Source organism: Grus americana, chromosome 9 (genome assembly GCF_028858705.1).
Source record: "Grus americana isolate bGruAme1 chromosome 9, bGruAme1.mat, whole genome shotgun sequence".
Lineage (NCBI taxonomy): Eukaryota > Metazoa > Chordata > Aves > Gruiformes > Gruidae > Grus > Grus americana.
In genome coordinates this window covers 5,910,660-5,938,424 of record NC_072860.1, presented here as the reverse complement: position 1 = coordinate 5,938,424, position 27,765 = coordinate 5,910,660, and the positions used below count along the sequence as shown (strand labels likewise).

Below are 27,765 nucleotides of genomic sequence, written 5' to 3'. Positions count from 1 at the left end.
TTCACAAATACTGCAAACTGGTAGATCATTCGAGGCACTTGTGCATATTTGCCTTAAAAAAAGCAGTTTTTAGAAGTGCATATCAGCATCGACAGCATCCTGCAGGATTCCTCACCTCTTGGGGGACACTCTTTGCTCCGTGGGTGCTCTTAGGGCCCAGTTCCTGTTTTACAGGGTGATGTTGTTTAAGCCGTGCCTGCAGGACAGGGCAGTGGGCCATCAGGTGGGGCTTCCTGATGGAGACCAGCCAGACTGATCCAAGCAGGCTGCTGCTGAGCTGTGACCAGGGGACGCCCCCAACACACACACTCTGATGTCAGTCTCCCATACTTGATCAATGCTACTTTCCACTTACGGTGGGAAATTAGTCGTCGTGCTCCAGAGAAGACCCAAGTTGAGTGGGTAGATGACAGGTCACTGCTGCCTGGTGCTCTGCTGCTGCCTTGGCATGGTGTGATGCTGCCTTTCAGTCTGTTTGCCACTCTAAAAATCAATAGACTAGTTCTGTGAGGAGCCCTGATGAACATCAGGAAGCCTCATCCTTATTTCTCTCAGTATCTTTCACAAATGGCCTGAATATTAGAAGAGGATCCTTTGCTCTCCCGACGGCAGGATTGTCCCACCAGCCCCACAGACTGACTGGGGATGGGGGGCGGGGGCACATTTGCCACAAACTGAAAGGACAAACCCCAATTTTCTACAACTTCTGCCTTTAAACTAAAGATTTTTGTGTGAAGCTTTCTCTGCCGTTTATCAGATGTCTTGAGAGATTTCATATCACTTTTCCCCAGCTGGCAATCCTGGCTTTAGATTTCTCTGTGATGAGAGCTGCCCGGTGGACCGTTGGATTGGAGACAAAGGAGGTAACATAGCGTTTCTCGTTCAGAGAGCTGTGCATGAGGAAGAGTATAGCCAAACAACCTAAAAAAAGGCAGGGCCAAATTGGTGCCCAAGAGGGATGAAGGGGGTGGGAAGCAGGATAATCTGGTGGCTTGAGTAGGCTGGGGCACAGGGATTTCTGCCCCTTGGCTCCTGCTCTGGACACTTCTTGCCTGTCATTTAGGGCATACATCATCAGAATAGCTAGCAATCGCCTTACAGCTTTTGTCACAGAAGGTCCCAATGGTGTCTCTTGGTTTGCATGTTTGAGTGTGAGATCTTTGCATCTGGCTGTAAGTGCTCCTGATGTCAGAAACTCAGGACCAGCTTGTCTCAGTTTGAGTTCCTAAAATTAGGGGCTATTTTGGAAATGGTGCTCCTTATCTCTGTGTGAGATAAAACTTGCAATCCAGATGTAACTTTTACCCACATAGTAGGATGCCGGGAGGACTGAGCGGCTCTAAATATTGAACAATGGCAAGTCAGCACTATGAGCAATTGTTGTTGTGAGTCAACGTTGAATCCCTGCCAAAGATGCCTTTTGCAAATAAAATTTAGCACTAATTTATCAATGGTTTAGTTGATAACATGATGTAAAGCACTCAGTACATAATGAATCCTTCTGGATCTAAAGAAAATGCTCATAAGGACTTTATTATAAATAAATACTGTGTTTAAGTGGACCAAATCAATGTTAAGGGTATTGCTGTGTTTCTCCACTAACAGTTTGCTACTTTCCTTGCTACTCAGGGCTGGCAGAGAGGGTTTTGTTAATGTTTTTTTCCATTTTGTTACCTTAACAAAACTGTCAACACGTGTTCTTTACTCCTTGCTGTGCAAGTGCTTCAGTGACTCCTGCGTAGAGCCAGGTAACGCCCCGCTGTTCCTGCCGTTCCGAGCACCTTCGTATCCGCAGCCCTGTGCAGGCAGCTCTGCTCCCCGCTGCTCCCCAACCTGCATCCAGTGGCACAAAGACCAGAATCAGTGGCACAAAAGCAACACCCACCCCCCCCCGGAATTCTCTTCTGCACGCCACACTCTGCTTTTGTTAGGAAGGGCTTTTTCTAGATCATTGTCCCCATGATGAAGGTAATCCATCTGTTCTGCTGACGGAGCTCATCCTGGGGGAGCGGCTGCCTGGATGCCCTCGGTTCCTCAATGGATTCTGGTCTCAGGCCTCGAACCGAATGGCAGCTGGGCTTTTCCCAGCCTTCCCCAGAGTAACCTCTGCGCTCTGTGTGCATCTGCTCCAGGCTGAAGCATCTTCAGGCTTGGTGGGTTGTTTTGTTTTGTTTCATTTTGTTTGGTGGTTTTTTTTTTTTTTAATTTGCTGACCCGATTTCAGCAGTGCCATTTGCACTACTGAAAATTCAGCACCTCAAACAGCCGGGGTTTTCTGGGGCTGCCGCTGCACCCTCTGTACCCCGAACCTGCGGAAGGGATCCTGAGCCGCGGCCGAAAGCTGTTGAAGCAGGACCTGAGGGTGGCTGGTGCGGGGGGAGCACGCAGCTTTCCGCCGAGATTGGCAGGCGGCCGCGGGCGCTGATGAGGGCAGATCCCTACGGACAGGTTTAATCCCCCGAGCCTCGCACGGTGCAGCTGCCCCCCCCGCCCCGGACCCGCCTGGGGACGTTTGCAGCCCGCTGGTGCCCCGGGCGCAGCCCCGGTGGTTGCAGCCCCCCGTTTGCCTTCACAGCCCTCGGCGGAGCGGGGGGGGGGGGGCAGCTTGGGGGACAACCCCTCCCCGGTCCTGCCGGCGGCGGGCGGGGGAAGCGGAGCGCCCCGGGGGTCTGCCGGGGGCGGGGGCGGCGGCGGCCCCTCCCCGGGGCGGTGCCGGTGCCGGCAGCGGCGCGGGCAGCGGCGGCAGCGCGGGGCCATGGTGAAGATCGGCGTGCAGCAGCCGCCGGCGGCGCTCAAGCCGGAGAAGGAGAAGGCGGCGGCGGCGGGGGGCGATGGGGCGGCGGGCACCGTGCTGCTGCCCCCGGGCGCCGTGAGTGCGGGGCGGGGGCGGGCGGGCGCCGCGGCCCGGGCTGGGCGCCCCGGGTGCCGCCGGTGGGAGAGCCCTCTCTGCGCCGGTTCTGTCCCTTCTCTGCTAAGTTAGAGCTGGTGGGAGCCGAAGGGGGGGCGAGTGTCTGCTCGGAGCTCGCGCCTGTTGGGAGGTGCGCCCGGGGAAAGGTAGAAGCGTGTGGTGGTACGGATGCTAGCTCAGGTCCTAGGGGTGCGTGGGCATCTGAAGTTTGGAGAAGTAGGGAGGGGATGGGGCAGGGCATGGCACTGGCGCCGTTACGGGGAGCCACCGTCCTTGGGCACTGAAGTAAATTGCCAGTGTGGACGAGTGGCATCAGGCCTTTGGTCTGGGTGGTTTTGCCTGGGGGAATGTAATTTGGGATTAATCGTTCGTGGGTGGATTTCAAATTCTAACATCTCTGAAGGCTTAGGGTTGGCATGGAGAAGAGGCGAGAGGAACAAGACGGCTGGTGCTGGAGCAAGATGAGAAGCGAGGGGGATAAGAGCACACGCAGCTCTAGATGCTTTGCAGTTTTCCAGATGGGAGTTGACATGCTGAAGTTGAATTGCTCTGCTGGCTTCAGGTGATGGGTATCAGAGGGGAACGAGTGCTCGTGCCTGCGGAGGTTGGGAACCTGCCAGGCACAGGGTGAATGAAGGCATTGGGGCATCCCTGGCAGATGCAGAGCATGGCCGGGGCCTTGGGGTAGAGTTATGGCGAGTCCCATCCAGGCTGCTTGAGTCGCAGGCAGGCAGTGCTGGGCACGTACCAGTGGTGCTATGGCTGGTGTCCCTCTCGAGGAGGGGAAGGTGATTACGCAGCGCTGTTGTGTTTGGCCAGGAGTGTTTCTGAAGTCTTTTGTGCTAGAGAACCCCCAGCTTGCAAGCTCTTCTGCGAGGGTGGACCCCCTGGGGTAAATATGGCATTGTGTGGTGGGAGGGTGTTGTCCAGAGAGGTGGGCTTGACCCACAGCATCAAGTCCGCCTTGCTTCTGTGTCAGAGCAGGAGACTTAAATGGCATTTCTGTATTCCTCATAAATAGCTCAGACTGTGCATGCAGTTTGATCATTTATTGAACCCTAATATCTCCCTGACTTAAAAACCACAGGGGAGCTGTGGTTTTGCTCTGTTCCTGCAGCAGTGCAGAGCGTCCCTCCTCACGTGCCTTACCGAGCGAGTGGGAATTACCTGCCCCGGAGACTTGCTCTGCAGTAGGGGCTTCAGGAGATTGCTCAGTTCTGCAGAGAGTTGAGGGAGTCACTTGTATCGTAATGATCTCTTGCATCATGCACGGATGTGCTTGAGGCTGTCAGCTGTGCTGTCAGTGTCTGAATGTGCTCAGTCTGTCATGATTGCATCGATTAATCCAATGCCGAGGAGCTGTATAGAAACCTGTAACCGGGGGAATGTGGCCAACTATGATCTCTCGGTGATTTCCAGACTTCATCTTTCCCAATTACGAACAAAAGAAGGTGATAGGTTTCTTCACACCTTTGATGTCCAACCCTGAAAGTTGACTGTCACACTGGACTTCCAGCTCATGCTGCCATCATACCAGCTTTCTGCAGCTGGGAAGTTGGTTGTTCTGCTGATCCTGCGTGAGCTTGGGCAGGATCTGGCTTCTTTTCACGAGCACTGTGAGAAAAGTAGTTTAAAAGATAATAAAATAAAGGTAACAGAAGCATATATCCATCATTAGTGCTGGCATACCCCAGCAATCAAAATTATTCTGATTCAGGTCCTGCCAGATGAATGAAATTGGCTTAGGTAGCAAATAGTAAATTTTGGGTTCTTCATGTTGCCTTGGGCCTTTCTCTGACTCCTGGGGCACACAATATTGTTCTTTTAAGCCCACGTGAGCTACAGAGGAACTTAAACCCATGAGTTTAGAACAAAGACTCTGCAACAGTCGGTTAATTCCAGCAGACAGACGTATAAGAAAATTGGCATAAGACCCGTGACGGAAGGGCAGGAGCAGGCTGCGGTGAGTCAGTGCAGCGTGAGGGTGTCCAGGGAGCAGCACATCCACCGACAAGAAGGTGGCCTTTTCCTGATGCTGTTTTTCAGGGTATCTATGACACTGGATTCTTCAGTGTAGTTTGTAGTTTGTAGTTTCTTCAGCTGGACCGAGGGGATGTGCTGCTTTGTCAAACACCCAACCTGTGGGGTTGGTCTCTGCGTAGCCAGGCTTTCCTGCCTTGCGCTCTCTCCTGCTGCCAATAATTCCTGTCTGTGTGTGTCTTGCTCTAGCTGCCTTGCAGCAAAATGGCATCGGTGACATGCAAACAAGATGCTCTGCATTCCTCTCCTCTTTGATCTCACAACTTCAATCCCAGTGATAGGAGGCAGAGCTGGGAAATGATTCAGCGGCAGCTTCCGCAGCCTGTGAATTTTGGCAGGTGCTCCGTGAATGCGAAGATGTGGCGGGCAGGAAGATGTCTGTGATGCTAATGTGTCCCAAAAAGTAGTAGGTGAGGAGTCCTGACAGCAAGCTCACGTGTGCTGAGCCTCGTTTCTGCCCTGTGCAGCTCAGCTGGAATTGGAAGGAATATGCAGTTTGAACTCTGTCAGAAAAATCCACGTAATTTTGAGTCAATTGCAACATTTTAGAGGGCTTATAAAAGAAACAATCTTGTTGTCATTAGTAGGAGCTGGGAGGATGTAGCAGCCTCGAGCAGAAAGCAGTTTGAGGTTATGCAGTCAGTAAAATAATTTGTTGTGTTCTATGGAAAATATTTTCTGAGATGCGAAGTGGTATTCAGTGAGTTTTAATTGAACTCCAGATTTACAGTCTGAAATAGCAATAAATACATACCCTGTGTCTTTAACTGCTCTGTGAAATATGCTCCTTGTGTTTGTGATGGATGTCGAAATCCACAGGAACTGAGTAAAACTGATGGCTGGAGCTCTCCAGTCAAAATTTGGTTTGGGGTTTTTTTTTGTTGATTCCTTGTAAACCCTTCTAATACTAGCAGCTAGTTATTCTGCAGAGACAGCGCAAGAGCCAGAGGAGAAGGGGTTTCATTAAAATCTTCTGCTTCACGAGGGGTAAACAATAAGAACTGGAGGGAAGAGGCGCCTCTCATCCCTTTTACTCTGTACGTAGCGGAGACCGGCTGCTCGGCTGCCCAGGGCTCTGCTGAACGCTCCTCCCTGCCGTCCCGGGTGAATTGTGCCTTACAGCAAACGCTGCAGCGCAGACCGGGTGCCCGTGGGGAGCGGGGCAGTTTGCAGAGGATGGGAAGACATCTGTGTCCGTCAGGGGATGCTTTCACAGAAACCTTTGGGGAGAGGAAGCAGAAAGCAAAACCTGTTGTCTTGCGTCTGGGAAAGGCCGTGCTGATGAGACGGCACGTGCGATCGTGCTGCCGTGCAGGCATCTCTGCCGGCCCTCTGAAGCTTGGGGGTAGCTGCTGTGCCAGTGCGATGCTGGGGTTTGTGAGCGACCGCCTTGAGGTGGAAGACAGATAGTAAGGGAAGGGGATGTGAGGAAAAAGTCTTTGAACAGGTTTTTTGACAAAGCAAGCTGTAAATCCTGAGAGAGGGAGAAAAACTAGCTGACAGTGATGTGGATTGATTATGCTCAGTGACGTGTTTGTGTGCTTGAGTCCAGGCTTGATGCTCCTGAGCTGTGAGTATTTTCACCGTGTTGAGGTCTTGATTGAGGGATCTAAACACAGTAGATATTAATTTGAAGAAGCTGCCTCCTGTAACAGAAGGTTATTCCTGGCCTTTGCCCAACCCTCCCGCATCCCGTATGGGCTGAAGTGATGACTTCTTTTTGTATCCTGTATGGAGTCATCAGCTTCAAAAGAAGCCTTGTCGCTGGTTCTCGGTTTTCCGTGGTTTGGGGATGCCTTGGAAGCGGAGGAAAAGGGCTGAACTGGAAGAATGTCTCTGGACCCTTACAGGATCTGCTCTAGTGGAATGGTAGACTTGAGTGTCTTTCTGGACTCCGGACATGAATATTTGATATTCTAGCTGAGCATGACAAAGGATCTGGCTAAAATTGGCGGGGGGATTAAGAGAGGGAATGACTATTTCTAGCAGAAATGTTATAAATGCGACTGAATTCGGAAATGCAGAGCTGTCTTTTACCAAAGAGATGTAGACCGAAGAGCTGGAGACAGAGAAACTTGCAGTGTCTGTCTAGAGGCGTGCATTCTCCCAAAACTGGAGGAGAGCCGAAGCCAATGCAGCTTTGCACATAGGTGCTCTTCACGTGGGAAGAACCTAGCACGCTTGCCTGCCTTGGGCACAGCGAGTTCTTTGGCAAAACACAGAAAACCAAGAAATATCTTTAAAAAGTAGCAGTTTTAAAGGGTACAAATGAACCAAATGTAATTATGAGGTGGAAGCTTTGCTGCACACACTGCATGTATTAATACTGCAGCGCTATAGGTCCTGTCCATAGGACGGGGGCCCTCCTTGCTGCTGTAAGAAGCCCCGTGCTGGGCAGCGATAAGCAGAACGCTGGTTTGCACCCTGTTGTTGCACCCTGCTGCTCACGTGGCGCTTCGGGGAGAGGTGGCCTGGCAGGTGGGCTGCATGGCTGCTCGGAGGAGGGACGGCAGTTCCCACGCAGCAGAGCACCGCTTCCAGGTCTGGAGAAACGAAGCGTCTAGGGAGGATGAGTTGTCCTTGTGCGCAGTTCTGCAGTTCCTGCTTTTGCGCTACCAAGTCTTTGCTCATTAATGGGTTTACAGGAGATGGAAAAGGCATTTTTACTTCTAGATGAATATTTTCTTCCCAGGTGATGATGCGCTTGCTTTGCAGAGTTGTCTTCCTTGGTGTCATGCCCTACTGTTGAAGTGAGTTTGAACAATAAAGCTGAGAAGGGTAAGTTTGCCTCTTCGCTCTTGCTGTTGTTAAACTAGACGCCATTCCTTTGTGGTGGATTTTCAAGTGTAGGACTGACTGTCAGGTTTTTCCAACGCTGCTGCTGCGAGGAGAGGTAATCACTGTCAGTGTTTCTGAAAGGGAGCGGTGACTTCATTTCATGGCGTGACACTGTGTAAGCCCTCATTTTCAGGGAAGAGGCAAATGTTGTAACCTGAAATCTGGTTCCTTGTTAAGATGCTTCAGCTTGAACTCTGGGAAAGGCTGGACTCTGACCCCTCTGCTCAGAGCGAGTAGTGCGGGTTTATGGCTCTGATGCCCCCTCTCATCTGCAGAGCCAGCAGAAGGCAATACCTTGGTTGTTCCAGCTCGGAAGTGCCCTGGGCATGGCTGCATCCTCCTTTCCACCAGCCTTTTGGAATCGGTCGCCTCTAGTGGAAGAGTGAGGTGGAACAGCGGTGGCTTAATTGGCACAACCAGATCAGCAGTGCTTGGCTTGCCCTTGGTGACATCCCAGATGCCTAATTTGCTCTTGACCGTCTCCGCCTGCCTGACTGTAGAAGCTCAGAGGTGGGTGCTGTAGTTTTAAATTGTACGTTTGTTTGGACCTCAAAACTATCTGGATGTGGAGCTCCCTGGGGCGAAGCAGTGGTTAGAGCCCAGCCGTGGTGTTCAAGTGAGTCCTCTGCCCCACTGCTGCTCTACTCTGGTGCCTCAGCAGGATCCAAACCCATCCCTGATGGTGAACAACTTCAGGTGAAATCGTGTGCAACCTTTTAATGTCTGTGGAGGTCTTTTCCCTGTCACGTTTTCTACTTTCAAATGCATTGAGACAGCACGCGATCCTTCGCACCTTTTGCAAAATCAATCGCTAGCTCTCTTGGTTTGTGCCCAGGACTCCCTGGGCCTCTTGTGCAGGTTGGTAGGTGGTTCTGGTTTATATTGGAGCAATTGTACAATTTTAGTCTGGAAAAAGGTGAGTGTGTGGCTGTCAGAAGGGAAGTCCGTCGAGCTCCTTCCCGAGCGTGTGGTCCCACTGTCCTGTCACGGGACAGCTCGTCACTTCGGTGGGCAGTCAGGCTTGTGGCTTGCTTCTTCCCAAGCCACACGTGAAGGTGGAAGCAAGCAGGCTGGTTTTGTGGGCAGCTGGTAGCAGCTTCTCTTCACTTCACCTGGGTGGAGAAGGAAGACGCTACACTGAGGACAAGCTAAAAGCTGTTGGCATTTCCTTGCATCAGTTTCTCAGCATTCTTGAGTATTTTTGGCCTTGGTCAAAGGTCTTTTAAGGAGTCAGGTGTCAGCCCACCTGCATATGTCTTTACCTTTGAAGTAAGTCTCTCTCCAACTTTTCGAATCCCTCGATGTACGAGTTTCCTCTATTCCCAGAGCAGCCGCTCTGCTTCACTCTTGCTTGAGCTGCCTTTTGTCTTTAATTGCTCTAGGTATGTTTTGAGACCCAATGCCAAAGCTTAACCTTTGTTGTTCTTCTGGGGAAAATTCCCATTCTTTTAATGCCACCTCCCTCTTCGGGGTTGCAAAAAACCCCCCGGCCTTCGCTTGGCCGTGCTTGCTCCTTCCCTCTCCCAGGTGGGGTCTGCACGGTGCTCCAGAGCCTTTTAGCTGAGGTGGTGGAGCTGCCCCGGGGCAGGGACTGATTCTCCCCATCATCACGGTGAGTGGCTGCAGCTCCTGTTGATTTCTGGAAATCAGGCTGTGTTTATCAACTCTGTATTTTGGCAGTCAGGCTGTTAAATACCCAGGTTGGGACATTTTTTGCCTCTTTATCACAGCTGTTTATTTTCTCTCTGCCTGTCTGTTCAGCGTGACACTTGGGGCTCTAGCTATGTGCTGGTAAGAATAGCTTTATTTTTACAAGGGGCTTTGTTGGCTCTGCTAATGCTCTGAATGGTCTTACTCCTGGGAAAGAGGAGAGGGAGGCTGGAAAAACTCCAGCTGGAAGTTGTTGTGCCTCTGCCAAAAAATAAAATAAAAAATATATATGGAAATGAATTCCTCACCCCTGTGCAAAGGGGGAGGAGAAACAGTCCCTTTGTTCCAGAAAGAGATGGAAAAAGGAGAAAAGAGGGGGGTTTATATCTCTCTTGCTGACAGGGGAGAAGGAAAATATGATCACTGAGCGCTTAGGAGCTCCCACATGCTAGGCTGCGTTTTTAACATCCTGCTGTCTTTGTCATATAGTAACAAAGCTGGGGGTTTTAATTAGCCAGTGGTTGGTTTTGATGTTCTAATTTCCAGTGCTGCGAAGTGACTCCTGAGGCAGGTGGCTTTGTTGCTAGTCACGTGTGGTGGTGTCATTTAAAGATGTGATTAGATTCATTTATTGCAACCTTTTTGCCTTCAGCTGTGATAGTCTCTGATAGTCTCTTAATTACAGCCTCTTTTTTTTTTTTTTTTTGGCTTCCAGGCATCTTTGAGTCCAAAAGCTGTCATGTTCTCCGTGGAAATGCTGCTGCGTGCCCTGCACAAGCGCTGCTCAAGTGCTGCGAGTTCGGTTGCCTTGGAAACCGTGTGCCATATATATACGTGTGTGTATCTCTATGCATACACACATTGTTTTCTTTATGATCTAATGTTTTTCAGCCTGGAAGGACTCTCCTTCCAGGTGCTGGGCTTGTTCAGGGGCCTCTCGTAGCCAGTGCTGAGCACTGGCCCCTGTGACTCTCTGCCAGGGCCATGGCCCAGGCACTCTTCCCCGTTTGGTGTTGCCTGGTGTTTCGCCTCACTTCACTCCCTCTCCCCTCTCCAAGCATAGCTGCTTTTGAGGACAGGACTTACTTTTTTGTTCATCTGGCAGAGGAGCCGTTTTTGGAGCCTTGGAGATGCTTGGGTGGGTGGAAGGATGAACTGCCTTTGATCCCTCTCTCTTGTCTTCCTTCGTCTGCCTTTTCCCTGCTTGTAGTCTCTCACTTTTCCTTTCTCCAGAGCTCCAGCTTGGTAATCGCTCCAGTCCCAAACCCTGCCTGGCCACCCCTGCTCGCTCTGGCCATCCCTGGGAGCTATTCACCACCAAGCTCCCCCAGGTCTGAATGCCGAAATACAGGAGTAGTAGTCTCTGGGAGGCAGGTCTGGATCTCCTTGCCCTGCAATTCATCCCACAAATTCTCTGGTGCTTTTTATCATACAGAGCAGCAGCAGTAAGTGCCGGCAGTCTCCAGCGCCTGCAGGTAGTCGGGATGCTGCCCGTGGAGTGGATGGACGGGAGGGCTTTGCTCCGCATGCGGGAAGAGCAGGCTGCATCCGTGTGGACGTGGAGGTTGCTCTCCCTAGAGGTGACGCTCAAATCCAAGCCTGGTGCATCAGAGGAGAGGTCAGTCCGTACCAGCTTACACCCGGTGCAGCAGAACTACAATTTGCCAGCAGTCAGCTGTGGGGTTTTTCCATCTGAAGTCAATGGGAGGTGTGGCTATTGCAGGTCCTTATGTTTTGTAAAGCGGTAACTGATTTTGATTGTGAATATGGGACTTGACGTGCTGGAGATAGAGACCTTGAACTGATTTTTTTTCTGTTCCCATAGTCCATATTGGCCTTTGGTTACCAGAAATGAGTAAACTGCAAGATCAGTGAGATTTTCTGATGTGGGTTTCTCGGGTTTCGAGTCTGCTACCTTTGATGAAGCCTTGGCTGCCTGTGGCAGTGGCTGTAGTTTCATCTTCTACGTGGAGAGCTCAGGCTGCTGCTCCCTTGAAACAAGCAACCTCCCAGAGAGGGATGACATATTTTGCTGCCTTTCAGATAGCACTCCTCTCCAAACCGCATCCCTTTGAGTATTTACTCTGCATCGCCTTTCTCTCCTCAGTTGTCAGTCGTCAAAATCGCATCTATTTTTACTCTCCCGAAGCTTCTTTGCCTGTTGGGGGGTGTATATTTAGACACTTGCTGAGCTGTGCCTGCTATTCATCACCCCCTGCTACACCTAAAACGAAAGATTTTAAACCTGTGTGTTTCAGAAATGCAGGAAAAACAGTTTGTGGAGAACTCGGAGCTGTTTCCAAAGCTGAGGAAGCAGAAAAAGGGCGTGAGGCGAGCCCATCTCTGCCGAGGCAGTGTGTGATTCAGGAGGGAGCAAGGCATGACATGACACCTTTAATTTCCTCACTTCTGTCATCTTCAGCAAGACATTGGTGATGGAGTGATAGAATCAAATATCTATTTTTCATAAGGCTGTACTGTATTCATGAGAAAGGCAACACCTCACTGGGTATCGTTCTTGCTAGCAGCTTGTGCTCGTGTTGTGTGTCCAAAGGCTCAGGACCTCCAAGGACATTTTTTTCAAAAGGCTAAGTTCTTCAAAAAGACAGAGGACACCAGGGCATGGCAGTCTCACTGGGAATCTACGTGGTTCTCGCTGTCAGAAAATCTCTCGTGTGGGCATTAGCCCTGCTTTGCAGGCTGGGGAAGGACGCAGAGGGTGAGCGAGGTGCTGCGGCAGCCCAGTTGCCGGCACTGGGGACTGACGTTTCCAGCTGGGAGCGAATGCTTGCAGGCTCTCGTCTTCCCTGGCCTCACAGCGCTGGAGATGCTGACCTGGGACTGGGGAGCTCAACGCCGGGCTGCAAACTCCTCTTGACCCCATATCTGCAGTGCTGTGAAGCCCGGGGGATTTTGCTCGGCCCTCAGCGGTGCCTGGCAGGCATCGATGGTTTCCCTGCTCTGTCTTCCTCTGGCTTTCGGACTTGATTTCCATGTTGCGGACCAGACATCGCACCTGTACAGCACAGCCAGGCTTCTGTCCTACGCCCACTTGTAGGAGAGGCGCTCCTTAGCCATTGAGTAACAAACAGGGATAACGGGACAGCAGCCGTTTTTATCGTGTCCTCAGCGAGACCTGAAATTCTGAAGAAAATCCCCAAGACTGAATTAGGATTTCCCCCCCCCCACCGAATGGTCTGTATCATAACTTCATCCTCTCCCATCTGGGCATCTGCTGCCTGTGCTGTTCCTGCACCAGCCCCGCGAGCAGGCAGGGCGTTGAAGCGTATTGAAGAGCCCATTTTATCCAAGGAAAGGAATTTCTTTTTGTATTCCATTATCTATCTGCTGCCAGGCACTGGGTTGAGTGTCTGCAGAGCAGCTGTGCCTGCAAACTGGAGCCGAGTCAGCATGTCTGGTTATTCAGGCTCATGTGCCGGAGCTGCCTCTGTCTCTTGTCCGGTGGGGTGAAGTATGAGCAGGACAATGCCTGGCAGAAAACCAAGATGTGCAGGTGCTCTTCTTGAGAGATGGTTGCTTTCCGCCATTGCCCATGCGGAGGAAGAGCGAGCTGTGCTTTCCCCTCGGGTTGCTCAGGAAAAGGAGCTCTGCCTGCCACCTCTTCCAATTTTCCCACTGGAAAGGGAGCCGGACCAGCCCTTTCTGTAGCATCAGCGAAGCGGTGGCCTCCGCTGCCTGCACTGGCGCTGGAGCGTGTGGTGGTGCGAAGAAAGGATCAGCATGTGGAGTGGCAGGGTTTTCCTGCCCTAAAATCATAGAATCATTTAGGTTGGAGAAGATCTTAAAGATTGCAGTGGGATGTTCTGCAGAGCTGTGGATCTGTCTGTGCATCCTCCTCGTGTGTGCATCCGTAGCACCTGGACCGTGGGCATCGTGCTCTTCTTCCACTGCTGTCGCTTTTCCGTGTTTTTGTTCATGGAGGAGCAAATGGATGTTTGTCCTCTGCACAGCCCAGAGAGCGGAGGAAGGGCCTTATGTTGATTTTTGTGTAAAATATGCCCACTGTTGGAATATCGTGCTTAAAATGATGAATAAAGGAAAGCCCAGCTGCTGAACTGAAATACCTGTGCCTGCATCTGCCCAGAGATGGTTTTGACCCCAACATTTCCCATTTCTTTTGGCCAAAAAAAGGCTGAAAAATAGTCGGATGGCTCGTTGCAAGAAGAATGTCTGGTTAATGAGTTCTTATGGAATATTGTTAAACATCTGGTGAACATACAGTATTTTTGCATGTTAATATTTTGATTTTTGTCCTCGATGGAAATGCACGTCTTGAAGGCGTAATTCGCTCTTCAGGGGAACCCCACTGCCGAGTCTAATTCTCTTCCCCACCACCGAAATTTATGGAGGTCGGGAATGCAGCCAGATCTGCAAAGTCTGCCGTGCAGCATGAGCACGGTGTGTGGTTTGGTTTGCCGGTTGGTCCTGGGGGTCTTTCTGGCGGGGATGGCTTTCCTGCAGCTTGCTGCTGGGACTGCCTGGTTCTCTTTACGGGAAGGTTAGCTTCGGGGAAAACTGCTCCCTTGCTGGGGAGCCAGGCGTTCCTACGGCAAGAACAGATGGAAATCAGCTGCGATGGCTTTCCTGTTTTTTAAAATACCCACATTTCTACTGCAGGGAGCGGCGGTCCTGTGGGGAAGGAGGGACGTTGCGGAATGAGCAGGGCAGCAGCCTCAGATGGAAGAAAATGCCTGGATTTTTCCAGCCTGGTGAAGATTTGTTATCTTGGGTGAAATGCTGTTAAAACAGGTTGTGCGCTGCTCCGTGCACGGGCTGTCAGCACTGAGAATTTCTCCAGCCCAAAGCTCGGGTACCGACTGACATGTAGTTGCTTTTAAATTGTAATTCAGTCATTGTGACAAAGGCTGGTGGCCTTTTAATCTGCTGGACTGGGGACACAGATGCATGTTTCAGTGAGGGTTTACAGAGGTGATTTTTATGCAATATTCTGCAGGACTGTGGTTAATTGTTCCCTTGGCCTGCCTGGCAGCATTTTTAACCTCGCTGCCTTAATCTCTTCTCCGTCAGAACGGTTGCTGTTGAGTTTTTCTTTCCTCCCTCAGAATTTGAGAGGGTTTTTTAATTTTTCCTGGTGTTTAGTAATTTTTCCCAGGGCAAAGCTCTACTTCGCTTCCCCCACCTTCTCCTGAAATGCAAAACTTGGGCATTTTTCCCCAAACCAGGAATGCTTTGTAGGGAGCCCAGCTCATCTCCTTCGGCGATGAGGGGTGGGATGTCTCGCTGTGTCTTTGGCTGTGCAAAGAGCACAGACCTGCTCTAGCAAATAGCAAACCAGTGAGGGCTTATTTGTCCCTCCCTGCCATTCTTCAAACACAGTTTTTCTTTTTCGTGGGAGTAATTTTTTTCTCTTTGAGCTGCTGTGTCCTTCTGAACCCTCTCCCCAAGCTCTCTGCGGAGTTAGCGCTTGCAGCTCACCAAGGAGGCGAGCAGTGCATTATCCATCACAGGAACCTGGCACCTTTCGGATGTAATTCACTGACGGAGCGTTAAACATTTTCTCAGCCGTGCTTCGGTGTCAGTAGCAGGAGAGCTTTTCGTTCCTCTTCACCCCCACTGTCTGCACTGTTTCTCTGATGACAAGTATCGGGGGAAATCTGTTTTTGTGAAACACTTGACATGTAGCATGACTTTCCTGCCCTAGCAGTTCATGTCAGAGAGCCTTTAAACTTCCTCTAGTAATGTGATTTTTTTTTTCTTTTTTTATTTTCTTTGCGGCTTGTCACAGTTGCTGCCCCTCATCCGTAGGAGGAGGAGAAGGGAAAGATTGGAAGTGAATTTAAAAATGTGGTATTTTTCAGTTTGCTCATCCCTTTATTTGCTGGAGGAGCAGTTACAAGCTGATTAAACACTGATCCTTCATTGTAGGGAGCTGGCGGTGAATAGAGGTGCTGCAGATCTTTCAGCAGCTGAGATGAAGAAGAAATAAATATAGATTAATTTCTCCTGGAGGTGTGCTGGAATTGTAGCTCTCCCACAGCAATTTGGTCTTTGCGGTTATCGGTCTGAATGTGGCTAGAAAAGAAAAGGTCGATAGCTGGAGCGGTCCGTGTCGGCTGGGAGGGGAGTGGGTAGCAGAGGGGTTGCAGGATCCTGGCTCTGCCCCTGTTCTGCACCTCCGTGGAGCTCAGGTGCCGGGGAGGTGGGGGGGGATCCCCTCCTGGCGGGCTCCCCAGGGATGCTGGGGTGCCCTTGCCTCAGGGGTAGGAAAGACCTGTTAAATCTGTTCCTCCAGCTTGTACGGGACTCTGGCTAGCCGTGGAGAGAGTGTCTTTCTGATCAAACACGTCCGATCACGTACCACGGAGAGGGAGTTAATGTGCAGGAGCCCTCCCTGGCGCCTCTCTCCCCTGCTGCCTGCTCAGCTGAGGGCAGCTTTCAGCTCTTCCGTGCGGAAACGGGGGCATCTCTGAACCGACTTCTTTCATCTGCTTCTGAAAGGCCTCACAGCCTCCTGCTTAACATTTCGGAGGGTTATTTTGGTAGTAAAAACAAGAGCGTCGTAGGCTGGGATGAGTGGTCGCCGGGAGGTAACACTGCCTTTGCACTGCCCTCCTTTTCGAGGGCTGTAATGAGGTGAGCTGGCTCCTGTCTATGTAGCTTGGGCAGCACTCTAAAAATGGCAGATATGTTTTCTGTTGATGCTCTGACCACGTTCCTGGAAGGTGTGCAGGAATCTGCTTGAAAATGAAGTTGAGATCAACGTAGCTGTTTGGGTAGGCTTACCCCAGCGTGGCCAGGAGGTACCTCTCTGAGACCAGTAATTTCCATGTCAAAATTTTCCCCTGAAAAATACTGCAAGAGTGGCAGCATATCAACAGAAATTTTTGAGTATAAATACATAAATGCTGTTACATTCAGTCGCTAGGAACTGTTAGTTCCTGATTTCCTTTTTTTCAGCTGATCCTTATCGCCCACTGATGCAAAGCTTGACTTTGTTCTGAGCACTTGGTGGGAAACAGAGTAGGTATATATACATATACGTTCACACACACACATATATATATATTAAATATATATATATTTGGAGTGTGGGAAAGGAAAATGCCCAAGAAGTGTTTTACTCTTGCCAGAATGCCGCCGGATGCGAAGCGGCTTTGCAGGATGGTGCCTGCCTTCTTCAGTCGCACGCCATGAACTTGTGCGCAGCCTTTGCTTAAAATATAGCTGCTTTCCTGATCCCTCGCAGCAGCAGCAGCTGACCAATGCTCTCATTTTCATCTCACAGGAGGAGCCGGCTCCTGCGGTGCAGGGCCGGAGGTCATCGCTCAGCGGGGTGTGCTACCTGACCATGGGTCTGCTCGTGCTGCTCCTGGGCTTGGTCTTTGCCTCGATGTATGTGTACAGATACTTCTTCATCACCCAGGTAGGGGCAAGTCGGGAAGGACTGCTGACTCTGAGCCAGAGCAGCCAGACAAACTGCTTCAACCTTTATAATAGGTGGTGCTGTTAGTTATTGCTTTGCACTGTGGTAACTCGGGAGCCAGTCCTCTGGGCACTGCAGACGAGGCACGTCTTAAGTGGTAGGCTCAGGCTCACCTCCATCCCGACTGCCAGGAAGGGCTTTCCAGAAACCTTCCCCTCCCTTGTGGCTTTGTTTTGCTTTTTTTTTTATTTTTTTTTTTTTCCAAACTCCATAAAAATATCCTGCCAGTTCTACCCTTTAAACCCAACGTTATTGCTGTCAGGGATGAAGCAGTCTGAAAGCACGGCTGCTTGGGAGGGGAGAGCAAGTGCTGGAGAGAGCTGGGAAGTACAGGCAAGGGAACAGATCTTCGCAGTAGGTTTTTACAGCTGTAGCACAGCAAAAGTCTGTAGGTGTAGCAAAGAGAGGTGCTGTTATTAATAAAGCAAGCAGAGAAGTGAAAAGTAGGAGATAGTATGGAAGGTGAGCCCTCGACCTCCATTTAATTCAGCACCTTTTCTTCCATGTAGTCTTTGCAAAGCCTGGCCTAGCTGAGGCACTGGGCTGGCAGCGTTGTGGCGGGTCAGAGCATAGGGAGTGAGACAGGGCAGAGCTGCTTTTTAAGGACGAAACTGCTGAGCTCTGTGGCTCGTTGTTTAGCCGAGAAACTCCAGAGCATCGATTTGCACTGAAGCCCTCATTCTGCTGCAAAGCAGCTATTAGTGAATGAGTTCTCCCAGTTCTGCCTTCGTCTCTGCAGCCAGCACTTACCCACTTTTTATACACTCCCTTGCTCCATAGATTTTCTTGCTGTGAAATTAATTTGCAATCTTTAAGTGCTTTATTACCCGTGCTCATTTATACTTGATCTGGAAACCCTGTGACAACCGTAGGGCTGCTCAGCCCTCCCACACACCGCTGTGTTGGTGTGATGGGACCCTGTTGCAGCGTTTCCTTATGAGAAGAAGCCCCTGGCACTGAGGGAAAGTTATCAGCCAGGTGATGGACAGTGTTCAGTCCATCACCCTGTCAGTAACCTACCCTGAATAGTGCTGGGAAATGCCTGCTGGCCCATTTGGGGCCACCCGTTGTCACCCCCACTGCAGGCTTGTGATACCAGATGGCAGTGTATATCCAATTACACGGCAAAGCCTGTTCGGCATGGCCAGAGATGCTTTGGGGACCAGGGCAATGGGGCCTTTATGTCTCAGTCTCCAATGGCTGCAGTTTGTCCCTGTGATCTTCATGCTCAGACTTCACTCTGTGTTAGCTCTCTTGCCCGTAGCTTGTGCTTCTGGAGCCGTGGCGAGCAGCAGCTCCTGTTTTGCAGTGAGGCAAAGCTGCTTTGTCGTGGTGGCTTTGCCATATCCAGGCTACAAGTGCCTTTAGGAATGATACTCTGCTCGCTCCAAGCTTATATGCCTTATGTAGAAAAGTGCAGTTACTGGAACCTATGGAGGGATGTGAACAGCCTGGTTATGAAATTTAAGAGCCTACAGGCAGTCAGTTTGCCTTTCTGAATTACCCCTCGTGAAATCCCCCGGGGAATCCTTTGCTCCCTTTGGAGCTGACTAGCAGGATGGGAGATGTGGCTGTTTCACAAGGGTGTTTTGCACTACCTTCACCAAGAACGGTTTCTGACAAAAAGACTGATCTTAAAATATTCTCAAGCATCTGTTTGAAAAGGATGTTTTTACCCAGTATGGGTACATTTCTTCCTGTGTTTGCTGTAGTTGTTAGTGGGGTGTATGAGTGTTGTACCTCCACCTGGATCTCGTTCCCACAGCTGCCCCGTGAGAGCGTGTTCCACTGCGGCGTCCTTTACGAAGACTCGCTGTATTCGCCGTTCAAAGGGCAGCTGGAGTTGCACGAAGATGTCAAGATTTACATTGAGGAGAACTACGAGCAAATCAACGTCCCGGTGCCCCAGTTTGGAGGGAGCGACCCTGCAGATATCATCCATGATTTCCAGCGAGTAAGGAGCTCTTGGGGCCTTTGGGGGTGTATGATGGGGCTGAGCTGGGGTGCACCAGCATGGTGCTGACGACCTAGTGCTATCTCTGTTGTCACATATGTCTACGATGATCTTGTTACTGAGCTGTCCTCCTTCCCAAGGCCCTCTCTGAGATTTTCCAACCTGCTGGTCTTGCTTGGTAGGGAGGTCCTTGGACAGGTTTGTTGCTTAAAGCGATTTCCTATCTGCCCTGAATTCCCTTTTTTCACCCATCTTCACAGCCACGTTTCATTGTGAAGGGCTCAATTTCTTAATTTCTCTACTTGGAACGCAGGGTCTGACAGCTTATCACGACATAACGCTGGATAAGTGCTACGTCATCGAGCTGAACACCACTATCGTGATGCCTCCTCGCAACCTGTGGGAGCTGCTGGTTAACGTTAAGGTACAGCTGCAGTCCTTCTTATTTTGCATGCTCTTCTTGAGTTCGCTCCTGAGTGCCAGCTAGAAGCTTGTGGGAAACCAAAACTGCTGTGTCTGTGGAAGTAAGCCTTGGCCCTGACAGAGCTGAGCCTTCATGTAGAGCAAAGGCTTCGGTGGGTTTAGCTGAAATACTGATTTTGCAGACAGCACTGTAGCACTGGCATGACGGATCAACTTGACCAGGGTGACACAGAGAAGCAGCAGATTCCTTCCCTCTGTTTACTGATAGTAGGAATCAAGGAAAAAAAGAAAACTTTCCCTCCTTTCACTCTTGCCGTGGTTACCGCTGCGGTTTGCCATTTGCAGAGCTCTCGGTGTCCCTTGGGGGGTGCCAGGCCTTCAGCTTTCACCCTTTGGGGAGGAGTCTGTGCTGCCCTCCCCGCTGTGCCGAGGGTTGCAACACTGGACTTGGGCTCGTGCAGTTTTGCTCACAGCAGGCATTAATTGGGTTTAGTACCAGCAGGTTTGTTCAGTTCAGAAGCCTGTGCTGCTATTGCAGTGACTGAAAACAGTCGTCTTAAAATAAAGTACTATTTAATCTTAGCAGCAGGAAAAAACCCAGGATTTTTAAGACTGCAGAAGGTGCATATCTATCTCAGTCTTTTGCAGGTACAGCAAAGCACTGAGCCTGGGACTTACTCCCTTCTGTGACGATCTATTGAAAAGAAAAGAAAAAAACAATCTGACTCTTACTCTTTCTTAAATTCCCTTTGCTCACTTGCTGCTACATGCAGTGTGATGAATTTTCTAGGGGTTAAGCTCAGAGACAAAAGGTTGTGTCTTGAAAGATGCCTGATCTCCAGTCCTTGTCAAACTCCCAGTTTGTTGCTTTGCAGTCCTCGCAATTTCATGCACTGTAACCGTCTGGCAAATGTGCTGGGAACCCTGCTGGGGTACAACACATGTTTACTTACAACTCGTTCCAAAGCAGCCACAGCTTCTGACCATGGCAGGTGACCAGTCTCTGGGGCAGAGGGAAATGGAAAAGGCAGGATTGCACAAGCTGACAGCATAGCCCCAGAAAAAAACCTGAGGAGATTGGGAATGTTGGTCACATCCTAAAATAAAAGATGTAATATCACAGTCAATGAAAATGATGCTTTATCTTTATCGAAAATGGAATTAAAAAGGGGACAAAAATACAGTTAAAATGGTCTTACGTGTTTGATTCTTTAAAGAGAGTACAAACAGATGTGGGTTTAAATAACTTTCTGATTATTGGGATGGGTAAGTGTCCAATCTGTCTATGGAGGTTTTAACACGCACCTTAGAGACATTGTTTTTAAGTGTTTAGCTTGCTCTTAAGCGCAGAAAAGGGTTTTCGGCATGAGGACAGAAGCGGTGGAACAGGTTGCCCAGGGAGGTTGTGCTGCCTCCTTGAAATCCTTGGAGGTTTTCAAGACCAGACTGGATAAAGCTGTGAGGAACCTGGTCTGATCTCATAGCTGCCTCTGCTTTGGATGCTGGATGAACTGCATTGGTCCTTGAACTTGGAGGCTTTTGCCTTGTTCCTCTTGCACTTCCTTTTGCCTTCTCCACTCTTCTGAATCCAGTTCAAGTCCCTAATGAATGCGACTAGTTTCCACCTGAAAGTTTAGTTCTGAAGATGTTCAGTGGCTTCAGTTCTGTTTCTAGGACCAAACCTCGGTCCAGCAAATAATATTAGCTGTTTGTGCCAGCAGGCTGTGGCAGTACAGGGATTGAGTGAAGCTCCTTTGCCCTTTCTGGTGCCGGGGTGCCCCTTTGCAGAGTGGTTGCTGCATGCCCTGTGCTTGCTCTGCCATCCCTGCTGTGTGTGGGCTGCGCCAGATCCTGCTCAGGTCTCCGCGTATGTGTTACCAGGCCCCTCGTGTCTGGTTTTTCACCGTAAATGGCTCTGCTACTTCTTGCAGACTTTATTCTATGTAGGTGTAATGGTTTAATGAACAGAGCTACATTAGTATCTGAGAGAAAAGGATGAAGGGATGCTCTTCCTGCAGCAGCAGGAGCTTGGAGGTGGCCCAGTTAAATGGTGGACGATCCACACCTTTTGCAGAACCCAAGATGCTCAGTGCTCTGGTTACCTTCAGTTCTCCACCAAGAGTTTTAAGAAATCGTGCTTGTTCTGCAGGCCTGCAATGGAGGAGCAATGATTCCTGACTACTTCAGCTGTCACAGCTATTTAAATGTAAAACAATCAAGAAACTAGATTGTGTGTGCGCGTCTGTCTCTCTAAGCCCTGTTGCCATGTCAAGGATATGGCAAATCCCGAGCCCCAGCCCTGGGTGTTAACATGACAGCCCTGCCAGAAACTGCACGTATCGCGTGCCCTCTCCTGCACTCTCCCGCTGAGAATCCATAATTGAATTTCTTGCAGAACTGTTGTGTTAGTGTAGTACAAACTTCCACTAATAGTCCTCCAGCATCAGAGGAGAGCATTATTGATCCAGTAGGCTATGCTAATGGTGCTAAGTTAAGACAGCGTGTTTCCAGGTCCATCTCTATGGAGATAACCAGTCCTGTGCTGAAAACTGAAGAGGTGATACTTAAAATTGTGCTGTTGATTGCTTTCTGCCTGATTATATTTATATTGGCCCTAGGATCTGCTGGTTCTTTTATTTGACTCTTAAGCGAAAGGGACCACAAGTGAGTCTTTGCTTCATGGCCGAGTTAGCATCCGTTCCGCTCAGAAGTGCCCCCCCAGCCCAAGCTGTACTTGTAACACAGCTGCTTATTGCCGCAGCGATGCCCAGACAGCTGTGAGATGCCCTGAGCATCTGGAGATCAGCCTGCAGAGTCCTCCTTGCTGAGAAAGGTCTCTTTTCTCTCCATTGCCTCCATTCCTGAGGTGCTCCCTGGTCTCCCATTTTCTCTCTCCCAGTTTTTTCTAGCCGCTGGTGGGTTTGTGCCATGTCCCCCCTCCAGGCACCCACTCATCACCCTGAGCTCCGTAGCGGCCTCCACCCCAGCAGCAGGGAGCTCACGTGTGCTGCTTTGCCTCAGCTCGGTCCCCAGCAGGAGCCGCCTTCCCGCACTGCCCCAGGGTCGCTGGGCGATGTCCCTGGGGTGACAAAGTGTGCGAGAGCTCCCTTTCCCCGAGCGCCCACCACTACCATGCAGGGCAGTGTTTCTAAATGTGGTGCCCATGGCCCATCTCTAGTCCCCATTCCTGGGGGCTATGAGGGCAGGAGATGATTGTGGCTGTGCTGAACGGACCGAGGGGCACACGTGGAAAACTCAGGAAGCTGTTGGAATCTGAGCAGGGCTGGCCTTTTGGGGTTTTTGCCTTTTGAAGTAAATGTAAAATGCGCATTTTCAGTGGAGTTCCTGGCATTTTGCTTGAGCCTTGATCCCTCTCCGGATGGGTTCCTGATGCTCTCAGAGTTACAGCTTCACACACTCCCCTTTAAAACTGGGGTTACTTTATAACAGGGTTGATTCAACACTGGCTTCATCCCCTATGTAAACAATCAATTTTTGGATCTAATCCGTTTTGTGTGCCCTGTGCTAGTAGCAGGGGACAGTTTACTGCAAGGACAGGGACGCGTGTTAACCGGCCTTGGTAAGTGGAGTTTGAGCGTTCACACAGTGAATTTCCCGCTGTTTGCCTGTCCTTGGCGCTCTGTGTAAGACAGTTCTGTTCGAGGAGGAGATCATGGCACCCTTTGTGCTTTATTTTGGTGGAAACTGTCGTTTCAGAAAGGGACATACCTGCCTCAGACGTACATAATCCAAGAGGAGATGATCGCGACTGAGCACGTCAGTGACATGGAGCAGCTCGGCTCCTTCATCTACCGCCTCTGCAGCGGCAAGGAGACCTACAGGCTGAAGCGGAGGAGCGCGAGGAGACGTAAGAGCCTTGCGGTGTTCAGCTGTCCTAACTCTCTTCTCCCCTGCATCACAGCTGTTATTTCTGCTGTTACAGCCATGCTGGCCTCCGCATGGCGAGAGGGGAGGTTTCCCTGCGGGTGTAAGCACACAGGAGATCTTTTGAGGTGTTTCCCATCTAATTCATTTAAACCCAAATCTGGGGTGATGCTGCTGCAAATGGGTGATGGCTGCTGTGTTTCTGTCGCTGCGTCTATCAGCCTAATAGAAACATTGAGAAAATGGTTGCAGGAGCCAGCAATTCCTTTACACGTGGGGTCCTGGGGCTCAACTAACAGTAGTGCTGTTGGGAACTGTTTGGAAAATTTCCCTAATGGAGACACCCGCTTCAGTTGCTACTATTCAGAGCAGATTAGATCTGCAAATTACCTTTAATTAATTAAGTTCCTAATAATATGGGACAATCTGTGAAGAGGGAACATTGGACTACCTTAAAATGATTTCATGAAAATCAGCAATAGGTATCTTATACAGAAATGGTAATATTACTGCAAAAAGCTCCTTAATTTCAGTATTTGTATTTGTTTTTGGATACTGGTGTGCTTAAAGGCTTACCTGAAACATGAACCTATAGTCAGTTTGGATCTCTGGGGAAGCTGCAGGCTGCTGAGAGCGTTTGGGTGCAGAAGTCACTGTGGCTGTAGTCCATGGCTGCCTTCCCAGCCACAAGCTGCACAATTGTGCACGGGGCTGCCGACACGCTGGCTGCCGCTCTCGCAGAGCCCTGGCACCGTCCTGTGTCAGCAGGGCACCACCGGGTTTGCCCTAAGAGGGGAGTAGCTGCCTGGGAGAGCCGCCCAGAGTTGAGGTCCTGCAGTTTAAGGGCGTGAGGAGCATTACTTGTTTCCCAGAGAGGCTGAGGCCATAGCAGGATCAGTGCCTGCAGGGATGCAAACAGCCAGAGGGGTGGCTATTGTAAGCCCTCCTTGGCTGCGTTCAGAGCTGTGCTCTGTACCAGCCTGTGACTTCTGCCGGTTTCGTGAGGCTTTCTGGTCTCAGAGATAATATTGAGATGCTGTCAGCTGAAACCAGCTGTTTCCAGGTGGCTCCCCCAGCTCATGGCAGCTCTTGCTGCAGGACCATGGCCTACAGAATGTGGCTTTTCTTCCAAAGACCAGATTATGCTGCTTTTCATGTGGGCTGTGTTGTCCCTGCATTTCAGTGTTCAGCGGTTGCATCTCATCTGCTTTCCTTCCGCCACTTGCTGCAGCTCTTACAGCTTATAACGTGTTGAATTTCCCCTCTCCTCTCTTTCAATCACTTCTAGGTATCAGTCGACGTGAGGCTGGAAACTGTCATCGTATTCGTCACTTTGAAAACACTTTTGTGGTTGAAACTGTTATCTGCAAAAAGTCGTGAAGCCACTCTACGGATGTAACCTTCCTTGGCTTTGCTTGCACACCCATGCACACCCATGCTCTCAGCCCTCTCTTTAGACATGGTAACCTGTCTTACTTTTTTTACTCCCTCCCCTGCTTGTGCAGCTCTAACTTCCTGGGTCCATTGTGGCCTCACAGTGAATTCTCTTCTCTCCCTGCTACCTACCCGAGACATTTGGGCTTAAATTTACACAGTGGTCAAAGATAACCTGGGAGTAGATCAGCTTCTTCCATGCCACAGGACGGGAACCTCTTCATGGGAGCAGGTTTGGGGTAGAAGGGATGGCTGAGAACTAGGAGTGCTGGAAGTAGGTGCTCTTTTCCTGGCTCAGCGATTTCAGGCTGGTATAGTGCTTTGAGGCTGCCTTGGCACCGGGGCAGGAGGTTACCATTTTCATGCTGATGTAATGACCAGAAATACGTAACCAGATGCACTTAGGAAAAGAATAGTCGTGACAGGGTGATTCAGAAAGCACAGCAGAGGGAGGGTTTCTGCCCAAACTATGCTGTGGTGGTCCCAGCTTGCTGTGTGCTGTCCGCCTGAAGACCAGATTTTCGAACATTGAAAGCAACCACTGTGTGTTGTTTTTCTGTCTGGTTCCTGGACTCACCCCTCACCACATCTCCTCCTGAATGCAGCACGGCTCAGCCTGACCCGCTGAGCAATGCAGGGTGTCCTCATGGGTGCTCGGGGTGGGCAGGAGGCCAGGGCAAGGGGCAGTGAGGTGGGCTGGGAATGACACGAATGACACAGCGTCTTCCTGCTCCCCGGCCACAAAGCAGAGGGTGAAGTGCAAGGCTGTGTAGCCTTTTCTCTAACACACAGTTGCAGCTGGACAGATCTGCTGTCACTTTGCTCAGGTAAAGAGGTGAATCTTTGATGGAAGGTGCCAAAGCTCCACTGATGTCCCACCTGTAGGCTGTGGCTGTGGCTGGAGCAGAGTGGGTTCCTCCAGCCCCGTGTCTGTCCCAGCCAGCTCTGCTTGCCTGCAAAGATGAGTTATGTTCACAGGGCCTGTCTTCCTGAGCTGTCGAGATCCCAGCTGTGTGCGGATGGGGTGCCGTGCCTGCGTACAAAGTGGTGCCAGCAGCAGAACTGGTAGTTACTGGCAAATGCAGAAGCAGATTTTTTTTCTTTTTTTTTAAACAGAGTGTGTATTCTTGTATAACTCCTCTGATGAAAACTGTTTTGATAGTAATTACTGTAGTCCAGCCGTGTATCACATTATCTGCAGGCACCATTGTAGTACAGATATTGATACAAGCTGATCAATATACTGCAGAGAAATTGTGTGAACGAAACTGCATTTCTATTGATCATCAGACAGAAGAATTGCAGAGTAATTAAATATTCTTCCCTCTGTGCCATAAATATAGTTAAAACTAATTACGTTCTTGAAATGCAGGCAGTTTTTTGGCTTGAAAGAATGGGGTGAGTTTCAACTTGGCACGTTCTTGTTAATTGGTTTCCAGCAAATCTGGACTTGTTCACCATCTGTTGAAATGAGCTTGTTGTTTTAGAAGAGGAAGGATAAAGTAAATGCAAGTACAATCCTTAACTCAGCAGAACCAAAAAAAAGTGAATATTGTTTAGAATAAAACTTTTAAGTAATAATACTGGGAGTTAATTATGTGAAAACAAAACAGGATCTCAAAATGGTCATGTAATGCAATAGGAATTAGTATGTCTTTAGAGGCTGAGAAATCATTTTTAATATATTAACATAGTCAACTATAAACGTTAAGTTTTAACAAGTAGAGGAGGACACTTTGGTTTCATTCTGCTTTAAGCTTGATGTAAAACAAAGAATTCTGTGCACTTCATGCAGGTTGGTAAGGAAAGCTTCCCACTGCCAGAGGGGTATTTGCTTTTCTAGCATTGTGTTTTTCCAACGATAACTTGCTGCTAGGCCTAACCTTTCATTGCGGAGTGGATGACAAGAAGTGGGTCAGAGAATTGGTTCGCTTAATGGAAGTGCCATAAACTGGTAAATTTAAGCCCTGTGTTTCTCTTCATTTCTAGGAACCTAAGCCTGCACTCAGGTGAGCATACAGACCTTTTTCCCCTTCCTTCTGATGCTGCATGAATTAACTGGTCATTGAATATGCTAACTCTGTGCAATCCCGCAGCTGTAAGGACAAACCTTGGTTCTTTAAGGTGAACTAATGTGGTCACTGTTTCATAGGATGAGAATGCAGTTGTCTAGAAAGAAAACATAAGATGCTTTGTATATTTTGTCTGGTAGGACTCTTACTTCTTAGGAAAAATCCATGGGATAATAAAATCTTTTACCTCTGATACGTAAAGCGTGTGTGTGTTTGGGATGAAAAGCACATGCCCTCCACGAAGCTGTTGCTCGTGGGAGGCAGCCGCCAGATCACCCTGGAGGGGCTGGGGCCGCTGGGCAGTGGGAGGATGCTGCAGTGTGGGGACCCTTCCCCACGGGTGATGGGAGAGCTGGTGGGGACGTGGCAGAGCAGCCTGCTGGGGAGCCCGCCCACACCTGCAGGCTCTGTGGGGCTTTTCCCCTGTCCTTGCACTTCCCGGGGAGACCCGAGGGCAGCCCGTGGTGCGTAAGTCGCTGCCAGACTGAGGTCTGTGAAGCAGCAAGATACCTCTGCTGCTTGGGCAGCTAGTTGGCGTCTGATCTTCACGCTCAGCCTTGCTTCTCCAGCTCCCTGACTTCTACGTAGAAATTTGTTTGCGTGTGGCCTGAGCCGGTTGTTGCCTTCTGGCTGGCTCTGCAGGGCAAGCTTTCAGAGGGCTTCCCTGCTCTCCTCGCTGCACGCAGCGATGTGGGTCCCTTAGTGCTTTCCTGAGCTTGCTCCTCCCCTCTTTCATCTTTCTGGTAGGGAAGTGTCAGAATATTGTTCCTGAACTCAACTGTTCCTCTTTCCACAGTTAGTCTCTGGTCAATCAGTGAGGAACTTCACGTTTTGCTTGTTAGGGTCATTTTTGCTGCATTTACGTCTTCAGTATCTGGACGCTTTTTCCATTATTGGGGTTCTGCGCAAGAGAGCTGCATCTTACGGTAGTTATTTTTGCCAAAGCCACTTCTCCTGGGCTGTGCCGTCCATCGGCACTGGAGCAACGCTGCATCACCCCATGGGCAACCTGACCCCTTCAGACATGTTCGCCTTTTGGAGGCTGAAATGCTGATGTTAACATGACTGATGCGTTTCAGTAAATCCAGTTACCAGT

The 27,765-nt window shown here is 50.0% G+C and overlaps 1 protein-coding gene across 1 annotated transcript; it reads left to right on the top strand.

Annotated features, from left to right (window-relative positions):
* Nucleotides 1–2,686: 2,686 nt before the first annotated feature.
* On the top strand, nucleotides 2,687–26,862 carry ITM2C (integral membrane protein 2C). The gene is made up of 6 exons (XM_054835523.1): nucleotides 2,687–2,869; nucleotides 16,704–16,841; nucleotides 18,667–18,855; nucleotides 19,169–19,279; nucleotides 22,996–23,146; nucleotides 24,452–26,862. The coding sequence occupies exons 1-6, from the start codon at nucleotides 2,756–2,758 to the stop codon at nucleotides 24,541–24,543; spliced, it is 795 nt and encodes a 264-aa protein (XP_054691498.1). The 5' UTR covers nucleotides 2,687–2,755; the 3' UTR covers nucleotides 24,544–26,862.
* The last annotated feature ends 903 nt before the right edge of the window (nucleotides 26,863–27,765 follow it).